This window comes from Phyllostomus discolor, chromosome 2 (genome assembly GCF_004126475.2).
Source record: "Phyllostomus discolor isolate MPI-MPIP mPhyDis1 chromosome 2, mPhyDis1.pri.v3, whole genome shotgun sequence".
NCBI classification, from domain to species: Eukaryota; Metazoa; Chordata; class Mammalia; order Chiroptera; family Phyllostomidae; genus Phyllostomus; species Phyllostomus discolor.
Window position 1 is genome coordinate 74,454,856 of NC_040904.2, and position 13,093 is coordinate 74,467,948.

The 13,093-nt window shown below is 36.0% G+C and overlaps 1 protein-coding gene across 1 annotated transcript; it reads left to right on the forward strand.

Moving 5' to 3' along the window:
* Positions 1–9,645: 9,645 nt before the first annotated feature.
* Positions 9,646–12,885, forward strand: LOC114488351 (casein kinase 2 subunit alpha' interacting protein). Its single transcript, XM_028502071.2, is given in 2 exon segments — positions 9,646–9,881; positions 9,884–12,885. Coding segments are annotated over 2 exon segments (2,145 nt in total). The 5' UTR covers positions 9,646–9,784; the 3' UTR covers positions 11,932–12,885.
* The last annotated feature ends 208 nt before the right edge of the window (positions 12,886–13,093 follow it).

The following is a 13,093-nucleotide window of genomic DNA, read 5'->3' on the forward strand; positions in this document are numbered from 1 at the left end:
GGTGGCAGTGGCACTTGCCTTGGGCAAGAAGATAAGTAGTTTGGAGCTTCCCTGCCTCCTCCTTTCATGCTCCTTGCAAACTGAGGGAGAACAGCAGGGTCTGAGGAAGAAAGAGAGCCACAGGGACAGGTTGCCAGTGGGCACATCAAGCAAAGCTCTAGGACAGGACTTAGCAGGGTGCAGATCCGAGAAACCACTGATTTGGCTGCTCAGACTCTAGTGCGGACTTCAACTGTACCAGTCACGTGGCAGTTGCGGTGGCCCCGGCAGCAGCTCGGCCTCTATTCTTGAGTGAACTTTGTCAATTTGTGTCTTTCAAGAAATATGTCCTTTTCATTTGGGTCATCTAATATACTGGCATAATATTATTCACAGTATTACTTTATTATTATTTTTAAGATTGGTAGATTTTGTGATGATGTCGGCTCTCTCCTTCCTCATATATGTAATTATTTGTCTCCGCCCCCCTCCCCGCTGTCATGTAGGGCTAAAAGTTTTCAGTAATTGGTATCTAAGAACCAGTTTTTATATCCTTGCTTTTCTGTATTATTTCTTTTGTGTTACTTAGTTTTGGTTTAATATGCTCTCCTGTTTTTAGTTGACTAAGGAGAAGCTAATGTCATTGATTTGAAAACTTCTTACTTCTAATATAGTCATTCACTACTACAGATAGCTTCGTCTCCTAAATTTTGCTTTAGCAATATCCCAAATAATTTTATACATTTATTTTCATTTCATTTAGTACATCAGAACTTCTAATTTTTCTTTGTCTCCTTATTTGATCCATGGATTATTTAAAAGTATATTATTGAATGTTATATAGTCAGTTATTTTTACAAATATTTCTGTTATTGATTCATAATTTTTAAGAAGATTTTATTTACTTATATTTTTTAGAGAGAGAAGATAGGAAGAAAGGGAGAAAAACATTGGTGTCTCTTGCATGCTCCCCAGGTGGGACTGGCCACAACCAGGCATGTGCCCTGACCAGGAATGCAGCTGGTGACACTTTGCTTTGTGGGGTGATGCCCAACAACTGATTTAAATTTAATGTTATTGCCAAATCCAAGAACATACTATGTATGATTTGAACTCATTTAAATTTATTGAGGCTTGTATGGTTTATAATAATTTGGTGAATATTCCATGTACACTTGAAAAGAATGTACTGGAATGAACTGTTCTGTGAATATCAATTGTGTCAAATTAGTTGATAGTGTCTTTAAAATCTTATATACTGTTACCAATTTTCTTCTTGTCTATTTCTGTTAGTGGAAAAGTTATTGCAATTTCCAATTATAATTTTTCTATTAGAAATATATTTTTAAAAAGGAAATAAAATGAAGGTGCAAAGACTATTTGTGCAATGGAAAAGGAAGTGAAAAATACAAAACAGGAGTTCTGGCCAAGATGGAGGCATAGGTAGATACCCTTTGATTCCTTGTACAACCAAAAGGAGGGATAACAACCAATCTAAAATCAATAAACAACCAGACGTGTCAGAAAATCAAACTGCATGGAACTCCAACAACCACAGAATTAAAGAAACAGTCAAACAAAACAACCAGACTGGTAAGGCAGTAAATGGAGAGAAACCGCAGTCGAGTGGTGGGCCACTCCAGCGAGGCTGACTTAAGGGGAAACTGAGACTCAGAACTCACTGTGGACTACAGCAGTTGCCTCGGTGAGAAAAACTCCCAGTGCTCTTACAAACCTCTGGGACAACCTGAAACGTTCCAATATCCAAATTATAGGGGTGGCAGAAGGAGAAGAACCACAGGAGAGTTGGTTGAAAAGTGTGCTAGAGAGAGCAGGCAAGCTGTATTGTTCCCTCTCTGGCGCCTCTCCCAAAGTGAGTGCCACAGTGCAGCAAGGAGGGTTGTCCTTCCTGGGTGACTACCTAAGGCCCCACCCCCTTACAATTTAACAGGGATCCCTAGCAAAGAATATGACCCAAATGAAAGAACAGAGCAAAACTCCAGAAAGAGAGCTAAGTAAAGAAGATATCTGGTGGAGAATTTAAAGCCCTGGTAATCAAAATGCTCACAGAACTGATTGAGCTTGGTTGAGAAATGAAAGAGCAAATGAAAGGTACACAAAATGAAATAAAGCAAAATATTCAGGGAACCAACAGTTACAGGAAGGAAACCAGGACTCAAATCAATGATTTGGAATAAAAGGAAAAAATAAACATCCAACCAGAACAGAATAAAGGAATAAGAATTTAAAAAAGTGAAGAGACTCTTACAAACCTCTGGGACAACCTGAAACATTCCAATATCCAAATTATAGGGGTGCCAGAAGGAGAAGAACAAGAGCAAGAAATTAAAAACTTATTTGAGGAAATAATGAAGGAAAACTTCCCCAATCTGGTGAAGGAAATAGACTTTCAGGAAGTCCAGGAAGTGCAGAGAGTCCTAAAGAAGTGGGACCTGAAGAGGAACACACCGAAACACATCATTAAGTTACCCAAGGTTAAAGACAAAGAGAGAATTTTAAAAACAGCAAGAGGAAAGGAGAGAATTACCTACAAAGGAGTGCCCATAAGGCTATCAGCTGATTTATCAAAAGAAAACTTACAGGCAAGAAGGGGCTGGAAAGAAATATTTGAAGTCATGAAAAGCAAGGACCTATATCCAAGAATACTCTATCCAGCAAAGCTATCATTTAGAATGGAAGGGCAGATAAAATGCTTCCCAGATAATGTCAAGTTAAAGGAGTTCATCATCCCCAAGTCATTATTACATGAAATGTTAAAGGGACTTATCTAAGAAAAGGAAGATCAGAAGTATGAACAGTAAAATGACGACAAACTCACAACTATCAACAAATGAACCTAAAAAAAATAAAGAAAAACAACAAAAACAAAAACTAAGCAAACAACTAAACAGGAACAAAATCAGAGAAATGGACATTATGTGGAGGGTTTTCAGTGGGGACAGGGAGGGGAGGAATGGAGGGGAAAGGTACAGGGAAGAAGAAGCATAATTGGTAGGCATTAAATAGACAAGAAGAGGTCAAAATGGTGTAAGAAACAGAGAACTCAAAGAACTGACATGTACAACCCATGGACATGAACTAAGGAGGGGATGCTGGTGGGTTGGGGGTGAAGGGTGGATGAGGGATAAAAGGGGAAAAATTGGGAAAACTGTAATAGCATAGTCAATAATATATACTTAAAAAAATTAAAGATACAAAAGAACCAGACATAGAAACTGTTGTTTTTCTTGGATTACTAGGCATTCATATTGCTTTTTAATAAAAATTTTAAGTAATTGCTCATTTTTCTAATAAAATGTTTGTGTTTTTATTGAATTGTAAAAGCTAATTTTATATATTTATGGTCATATATTCTATTAAATGTTGATATATAGAAAAATTCTTGATCCATAAATCATGACTTAGTAAAGAATGACTTCACTGAGCTTTCTGAATTATATTATTGATTATATTAGTTTTCTATACTCTAAATTGGTTCTTATAGTTATGTATATTTTTCTTTAATGCACTGGCCAAACATACCTAATTGATGTTAAATTGTAGTACTGATAGTGGATGGTGCTTGCCTATTTCCAATTTATAATGGGACTAACTCATATTTCAATATCAACTGAATGATTTTATTTTGCTTTCATATTGATGTTTGTTTTAATTAAACAGTTCTCTTTTAGCAGTTTTTGAATTTTATGAGGAATGTATTTAAAATTACTTTTTGAGCATCCATTACTATTTATTTGTAAATTATGAACATACATTATAATGTTCATAATTTTTAAGAAACATTATAATGTTTATATGAATAAGATCTGTTGGTGACAGTTGATTATTTTATTGTAATATGAAATTAAATGTTTTATTTAGCATTTTGCATATGGAATAATTGACATCATTTTATTATTTTTCTTTTAATTTTGAACCATTTTTGTCATATTTTACATTAGAATTATGTATAACAATTTTATTAAAACTTAGAATATTTTTATATCTCTTCACTGAAAGTTTGAAAAAATGCAACTATAAAAAGAATTTGGACACAGAAATTACTTATATGTCAATTCTTTCATCAGTGTTATTCATTTTCTCCAATAGTTGTAGCTTTATTCAAATTTCTACCACTTTAGGAAAACATATTCCTTAAAATAGGAATGTCATTTGAGAAGTCTGAAAGTAGAAAAGAAATGAGAAATGTTATTTTGCTGCATTTTTTCATCTTAAATAGATTTTTTAGTCTCAGTTGTTCAGTTTTCTCTATCCATATGATAGCAGGATTTACATATTGTATTCTTCTTCTTATATTTTTAAGTTTTCATTGCATCTGTGTACCAGAACTTAATTCATCCTTTAATGTTTCCTGTTTCAGTGCAATTTTGTGTCAGGTGTATCTTTTCAAATTAGCATCAAGTTATTCTTTTGAAAACTTTATTAGGGTTAAGAAATGTAGGAAAATACACATAGCATTGATGTTAGAGCTCAATTTTCACAATGTGAATTCACTCATACAATCTTCATTCAGGTCAAGGACAACATTGTCACCACTGCAGAAGCTTAGTGTTCCCTCTTAATCTCTACTTCCTCAAATGTATTATTATCTTGACTATTAGCACCATGGTAAGTATAAACTTTGTTCTTTCATATATACAATTCTGAATTATTTTGTGAGCATATGATTCTTTTCATGCAATATTTTGTATGTGAGATTTTTCCATGTTGTAGTATGGTGCTAGATTTTCTGTTAGTTTTTATTCTTCTAGTACATGTATTTTGGTATAAATATCTATGTATTACATGATTGTTGGAATTTAGCAGTGGAATACTTTATATATATGTTTATATATATAAATTATTCAAATTATATAATATATGAATTAATCACCAATTCTTGACTTTGTCAATTTTAATTATACTTTAGTCATATTCAGATAATGTGTAGTAGTTTCTCTCTGTGGTTTAAATATGCACTTCACAGGTTTCCAATGAGACTGAGTTTTTTTGTTTTTTTCCATATATAAGCATCTGGATATCCTCATTTGGGAAATCCTTGTTCAAAGGTTTTGACCATTATTTTAATTGCATTGTTTGTCTTTTTTTCCCAAATAACATGCAAAGTATGTCATGGATAGAAGTCTTTTTTTTTGTATATATATATTATAGATATTCTTTCACATTTTTTATTTGCCTTTACTCTTTTAAATAATGGTATGTTTTGATGATTGGGAGTCCTTAATTTTAATTGATCAATTTTTAATGGTTATTGTTTTTCATACTTTGTTTATTAAAACCTAGCACACCTCAGGGTCATGGAGTTATTCCATATTACCATTTAGAAGCTTGTTAGTGTGCCACAAAGTATATGGTGGGCTATGCCATGTGTTCCCCTCTTTTAAGCATTGGGTGTCACACCACAGAAAATTCAGCAATCATAAGTAACTTCAGTGTTTATAACTCATGCAGAAATAAGCAAAACAAAGGAAATCCCCGAGTGAGCAGAGGCAGTGTCTGTTGAATATCTGGTAGAGGAGAAGGAAGAGAGTGAGTGAGTCTATTAATCTGGATGAGATATGCTGATAGTATACCCTGAAATAGTGGAATTGGATAGAAAAAGGTGGATTACTGATGAATGAATACAGCAAAGTAACAGAATACAAAATTAGTATCTAGAAATCAGTTGTATTTTTATATGCCAATAATGAACTATCGGAAAGGAAAATTAAGAAAATAATCCTATTCCCAGTTGCTTCAAAATGAATAAAATATCAAGGAATAAACCTAACCAAGGATGTAAAAGACCTGTACTCAGAAAATTTTAAGACACTAAAGAAAGAAATTAAAGAAGATACAAATAGGTGGGGTCTTGTTTTAAACCATACAGCTACCCTATGTCTTTTGATTGGAGCATTTAAGCCATTTACATATAAAGTGATTATTGATGGATACATATTTGTTGTCATTTTATTTTTTTACCATTTCTTCTGTTTCTTTTTTTCTTCTTTAAAGCAAGCTTTAACATTTGTTGCAGTGCTGGTTTGGTGTTAACAAACTTCTTTAGCTTTTTCTTGTCTGGGAAGCTCCTCATTTTTCACATGATAGCCTTGCTGGGCAAAGTAGCCTTGGTTGTAGGTCCCTGCTTTTGATCACTGTAAGTATTTCATGCCACTCCCTTGTGGCCCAATATGTTTCTGTAGAGAAATCTAATGACAGTCTAATTGGTGCTTCCTTGTAGGTAACTATCTGGTTTTCTCTTGCAGCTTTTAAGATCACCTTCTTGTTTTTAAGGTTTGCCATTTTAATCGTGATATGTCTTGGTGTGCACCTTTCCAGGTCCACCTGGTATGAGACTCTCTGCATTTCCTGGACTTGTATGTCTTTTTCCTTCACCACATTAGGGAAATTTTTGGTTGTTATTTCTTCAAATAGGTTCTCGATCCCCTGCTCATTCTCTTCTTCTTCTGGTATCTCATGATGTAGATGCTGCTATGTTTCATGTTTTCCCCAAAAGTTTCTTAATCTCTTATCATAAATTTTAATTATTGTTTCATTTTGCTGCTCTTCTTGGATGTTATTCTACCTTGTCTTCCAAATCACTGATTTAATCCTGTGTTTCATCTAACCTACTGTTTCAATGTATTATTTACTTCAGATATTGCATTTTCATTTCAGACTGGTCTTTTTTTATGGTTTCTATGTCTTTTTTCATGCCATTGAGTATCCTTATAATCATTACTCTAAACTTTCTATCTGATAAATTACTTGCCTCCATTTCATCCAGTTATTTTGGAGAATTTTCTTGTTCTTTCATTTGGGGCCCATTTCTGTGTTTTTGAATTTTGGCTGCCTCTTTATATTTGTTTCTATGTATTAGCTAGAGCTGCAAAGACTCTAGTGCAGATCTATGACACTGCCTGTGACTGGCCCTCAGCAACCTTTTGGAGCTATTAGCAATCCATAGTTTGTGTCTCCTTCTGCTAGCTCTGGTCATATGCTGAAAGAACAAAACTGCCACTGTGGGCAGCTTTTTCCCAGCACCAGACCCAGGGAAGGATCGACTATAGTCTCTGAGAACTCTAAAAATCCACCTTTGCTGTTAGGCTTAATCACTAGAAAAGCATCTGTCGATACTACTTTGCAGCCTGGCATAAGTTCCACAGTGAAGCGAGAGGGATTCCTGTGAGTAGGACTATGGGTTTCCCTCAGGCTGATGCTGCTCAGAGGGGAGAGTTCTGTCTGAGAAAGATGATATCTGCAATATGGGAAATAATTCAGCACAGTGATCCTGGTGGCTGACCCTTCAGGTCTCACCCAAGAGCCACCAGCCCCAGAGCCTCTTCATGTGGCCCTGGTCCATTCTGTCCTCACTCTGTCAGAAACCAGGGTAAGTGGCTACAACCAAAATTTTGTGCATTGACTTGTTTTTTAATAAAGATTTTATTTATTTATTTTTAGAGAGGAGGGTAGGGAAGGAGAAAGAGAGGGAGAAAAACATCAATGTGTGGTTGCCTCCCATGTGCCCCCTATTGGGGACATGGCCTGCAATCCAGGCATGTGCCCTGACTAGGAATCTAACCAGTGACCCTTTGGTTCACAGCCCATGCTCAATTCACTTTGCTAGAACAGCCAGGGCTGCATTGATTGTTTAAGAGGCTCTCTGTATCTCCATTTGTCTCTTCCTGGTATAAAGAAACCCTGACTTCTTTTTACAGTTGGATGTTTTGTGGGTTTCTTTTGAGGCTCTGGTGATGCAGGTTGGAGGACCCTGCTGGAGTTTACAACCTATACTCTTCAGGGGGAACTCCCCCGGCCCCTTAAATATCCCTCTAGAACTTCAGCTGCCACTGGTGGGAGTCCAGCCAGCCCTCTCCACCTTCTTATTTCCTACCAGTCCCATTGTTGTGAGATGGTTGTTCTGCATGTCCTTGGCTATAAGACTTTTTTCAGCTATTGTTCAGTTGGTTTTTCAGGATTATCCTCCTATATTTTAGTTATAATACCAGTTTGGTCCTGGGAGGAGGTTATTGTATCTTCCACCTACTCCACTACCATCTTGGATCTTCTCAAAGATACTAGTTTTAAAAGGTAGTAGTCAACTTTTTCAAAAGCTATAATTGTGACAAATAAGCATAAGACAATTTGTCATTCATTAACTGGCTTATTTCACTTAATATAATATTCTCAGTTTCATCCATACTGTCACAAAAGGGATTTCTTTCTTTCTTTCTTTCCATCCTTCCTCCCTTCCTTCCTTCCTTCCTCCCTCCCTCCCTCTTTCTTTCTTTCTTTCTTTCTTTCTTCTTTCTTTCTTTCTTTCTTTCTTTCTTTCTTTCTTTCTTTCTTTCTTTCTTTCTTCTTTCTTTCTTCTTTCTTTCTTTCTTTCTTTCCTTCCTCCTCCCTTCCTCCTTCCTTCCTTTCCTTCCTTTCCTTTATTCTCTTAACATTCTCTTTTCTTTCTTCCTTCTTTCTTCTTATGTGCAGTATTCCATCATGTAAATGTACTAGTTTTTGATGCATTCACTACTGATGGGCAGTTAGGTGTTTCTAGTGCTGGCTGCTATAAATAACACTGCTATGAACATAGGAGTGCATAAGTTCTTTGACTTGGTGTTTTTCAAATCTTAGGGTACATTCCAGGAGTGGAATTGTGGGTTACACTGAATACCATATGACCTCGCTTAAGGAGAATCTGAGAACAAAAATAATGTTTCCAGAGACATGGAAACATGAAACAGACTGACAGTGGCTGGAGAGGTGGAGGAGGGGATAATGATGAAGAAGGGGAAGGGATTAGTCAAAGAATATGTGTGAATGACTCATGGACCTAGAAACAGTGTGGCGAATAGACTGTGGGAGCAGGGGTGGGCTGAGTGGGGGAGAACAAAAGGGGAAAATCTGGGACAACCGTAGTAGTACAGCAATAACAATAACAATAACAATAACAATAACAAACAATAACACCGATTGGAGGGCTCTGTGAACAATAAAAAAGACTGAAATTATGCAATAGATTTTCAACTAGAATTAAGCTAAAAGATGACAATGGTGGGTAATCAAATTTAAATTGAAAACCAACATTTCAGAGCTTCTATTTTATTTTCCTCTAAGATTTTATTTCATGTATCAAACATACCATATATATATATATATAGTAAGATACCATATATATATATTTTAGTAATATATATATATATATATATATCTTACTAAAATAGTAATTAAAAGAGTACCAGAAATAGTTATATCCTGGACACTGTTACACATACACACACAAATTTAGTCTTTAGCCAAATAAGTTAAATATTATATTCATCTATTTTACAGATGGACAAATGGGTTCAGATGATTTAATAAAACCTTCATATAGAGTGACTTATAGAGATTTATACAGATATTAAACATAAAGCCTGTGTTGTAGTCACTATAACAAATTGTGAAAGTTATCATCTCTATTAGGAGCTCTTCTGAACTCTGTTACTATTTTTTTAACAGGAATTATTTTCTCAAGAGAAAAAAATCTAGGAAACTAAAAAGAAGACAGAAAAAATATAGGAAACTACAAAGAACAGGAGAATCTCAAATTGTGACACTTTTTTTCAACCATATCTACAACTCAATTTTGAGACACTATAAACATTTGGTAATTATCAGAGAGTTGACAAGATAGAAGTTACAAACTATCAAAGACTTTATTTAAAGTATCCATTGTCCGTGGAATCCAGAAAAAAGACTCTTATCAGTTACTGAACTATCTCTACAAACCAACTACTTTCAAAAATACCTCTACCACTCTCATAGAATGGTGCCACTAGCATATTATGATCAACGTGTTGCGCCTTTAGAACACTCTTACCAACCAGGCACAGCAGACTCACTAACCCATCCACACACAGGTAAAATCTAAATCAACCCAGTAATCAGTCTTTGGTCAGAGTACAATCTGATAGTAATCACCTTTTAGCACCTCCACCATGCCCCAACCAGAAGGTTCAGAGAGTCTTTGCCAACTCTCAGGCTACAATTTCACAGGGCTTCCATAACAGGCTTTTGAAATCACTATTACCCCAGTCCAAATGCCAGTCTATACCTTCACTAGACCTCCACCAAAGAACTTCATTGCAGCCTAATTGGAGATTTCTGAGCTCACCTTTGTCTCACCCCAAACCTCAAACAATATCTTCACTTGACCTCAATAAATCATCATTATCACTGGAGTCCAATCAAACAGATTTGAGCTTACAATTAGCCCTCCCCAAACCTCAGAATACAATTTCCTTAGACCTTTGCTGTAAATCACCTTTACTGAAGTTTAATCAAAATGCCTCAAGTTCTTCATTAATCCCCTTCAAACATCAAGAAACACCTTCTCTAGACATCCACTGGACATCATCATCTTTGGGACCTAATCAAAGAGCCGTTAGCTCAACTTTACCTCAGCCCAAGCCTCAGAAATTACCTTCATTGGACAGCCTTTGGACATCGTTGTTAGAGAACAATCAAAGATCTTTGAGCTCATCATTACTTACCTCTACACCTCAAACAAATGACTTATTTCAGAAATCACCTTTGTTGCAGCCCAATCAAATGGCTTTTAGATCACCGTTACCTGACTCCAGACCTCAGACACCACCTGTATTGAGCCCTAATCCTTATGTTCTGAGTTTACCATCGTCTAACTCAAGACCAACAAAATCACCTTTATCATATTCTGTCCGCCAGACTCAGAGTTTGCCATTGTTTCAGCCCAAATCCCCAAAAGTTACACTGGATCATACATTTAGGACCCTGAGCTCACCAGTTTGTGACTCCAAGTTTCAAAACACCACTTCGCCAAATGAAAAACACGATGTCACAGAACCATTTTGTTTGGTTTCACCCCATCTCAAACCAAAAGTCTCAGGTCAATCATTATCAAGCTCCAAAAACATAGCTGCTGCATGGGGATCCAGAATCCAGAGCAAAAGCAGCTTTAATCTTTCTGCAAAGGCATATTCAAATAAAGAAATTCCCTGGACTTTGGATTATATTTATCCTTGCATTGTTAAAGGTGGAAGTGTCCCTGATGATGTTGTAAATAAAATTATCACTTCTCTTTCCAAGACCAGAATCCAAAGGGATCTCTGTAGGCAAATTCTGTTTCGAAGAATGAGAGGAAAACCAAATCCTCATCCTGGTCCCCGCCTTTCATCACGTTACATGGTCTGTTTAGCTTGTGCTTCCTGCATAAAAACTCATTGTAAGCATCTTACAGGAAAAAAAGATCCTCGTAGTGCAATACTGTCTGTCATACCAACACCTGAGCCCAGTTCTGAGGGAGAAGTAGAGATGAAATTAGTTTTCATTCTTTCCCTACCAGAGACTTCTTTCTCATCTTGTCTTCCATTCCCTGTGAAAGAAAACCAACCTGATGAAGCTCTTAAAGAGGGTCTTGAAGGAATGAAGAAGATATCACAGTTTTCTCCTTTTGAACTTGATAACACACATGGGCTTGATATGAAGAAAACATTGTTGACAGCAGCCCCTGAAAACAAAGTTGTAAGCCCACAGAGCCAGGCCATTGACTGGCTGCTTTATGTTAAGAAAAGTAATTCTCAACCCCAGACTGGGCTCCCATCCTCTCCTTCTTCCATATCTTGTTCCTCATCCTCTTCTTCATCTTCTTCCTCTTCTTCCTCTTCCATTGCACCCTCCTCATCCTTCCCTTACAAAGACTCTACCACATCTAACCTCTCAGGCTGTGTGCTCACTAAGTTAGTTAGTTATCACCGGTTGCCCCCAGGGATCTCCTGGCTTGAGTTTATATGTAGCAAAAATTATCAGCTACTTTCTGGAAAAACACACCAAAGTCAATCTCCACCTCCCCAAACAAATCCTTCGAGGAAAAGTGCCATAGTGAAAGGGCCAAAGGGGCCAAATACACTTTCCAAATTTTTCCAAAGTAAATGAGAGACATCCTGATTAAATTAACTTTGTGTTTCTTTGAAAGCAATTGATTTCTTAGTTCTTTGAGACTGAAATTTGATTATCTATCATACTTAACATTCTTAGTAATGACTGAATGGGACTCTGGATTTAGCTGGTGATGCACCTAGTGAAGGGGAACTATTACTTTCAGGTCTATTTCTTAGTTAACAAATGAACTATGATCCCTAGAAACCAAAACCAAATCTTTTGTTTTTACTGAATGCCTGGCTTAGAGTAGCCATTATATAATTATTGTTAAATTAATCATAATTAGACAGAGACCAGAGATACTTTATCCATCTTGCCCAGAATAGTATTCAGATCATTGTTATTCTCTTTGCTCATAAGATACGATAATGACAATATTCTTCAGCCATATATACTAACCTGTTTCCCTATCTCTAAAGAAATTTCAGATCATGTTTAACTGTTAAGAATATAGAGATAATCTTTTCAGTTATGTGTTTCTAGGGAAAATTTTTATGTACTCTGAAATCCAATGAATTATTTAACCTTACTTAACAAATTTCAGGAAGAATAACTAACTGGTACAGATAATCCTACCTCATGCCTACTGTGACAATATTAAAATAATGGACTCTAAAGTCATCTGTTTATCACTTTTGAAGAGGGTAATAAAAATGTTTTAAAAATGCCTTTGTTCCACTGGGTCTGCTGGTAATGGGAAGATAAGGGAGTTGTCTTACCTACTCACCTTAAGTAAGTATCTCTACTTCCAAAGGCTAGAAATATTATCTCTTTTATATAATGATGACTCATAATTCTGCTTCTACACACCACATCTTTCTGTTCACCAAACTACATTGTGGCCATTTCCAATTACACAGGCATCTCAAACTCACCATGGCCAAACCCAACTTTATCATCTTCACATTTATAATTTATGTCTTTACATTTACAGTCCTTTGTCCCTATGTTCTCAAATTCAGTTTAAGTACCAATAAACTGAATCATTATGTTTGCATCATTATGTCTGATGAATTTTCTCATTGCCTGCTCCTATCCAAGTTCATGAATTCTATGGTTTTATTATCTGTAAAATTCAGCCTCCCCCCCCAACCCCATTGTTACTCTCCTAGTTGTGGTCACATCTATTTGTCACCTGTATTACTGCAATAACTCC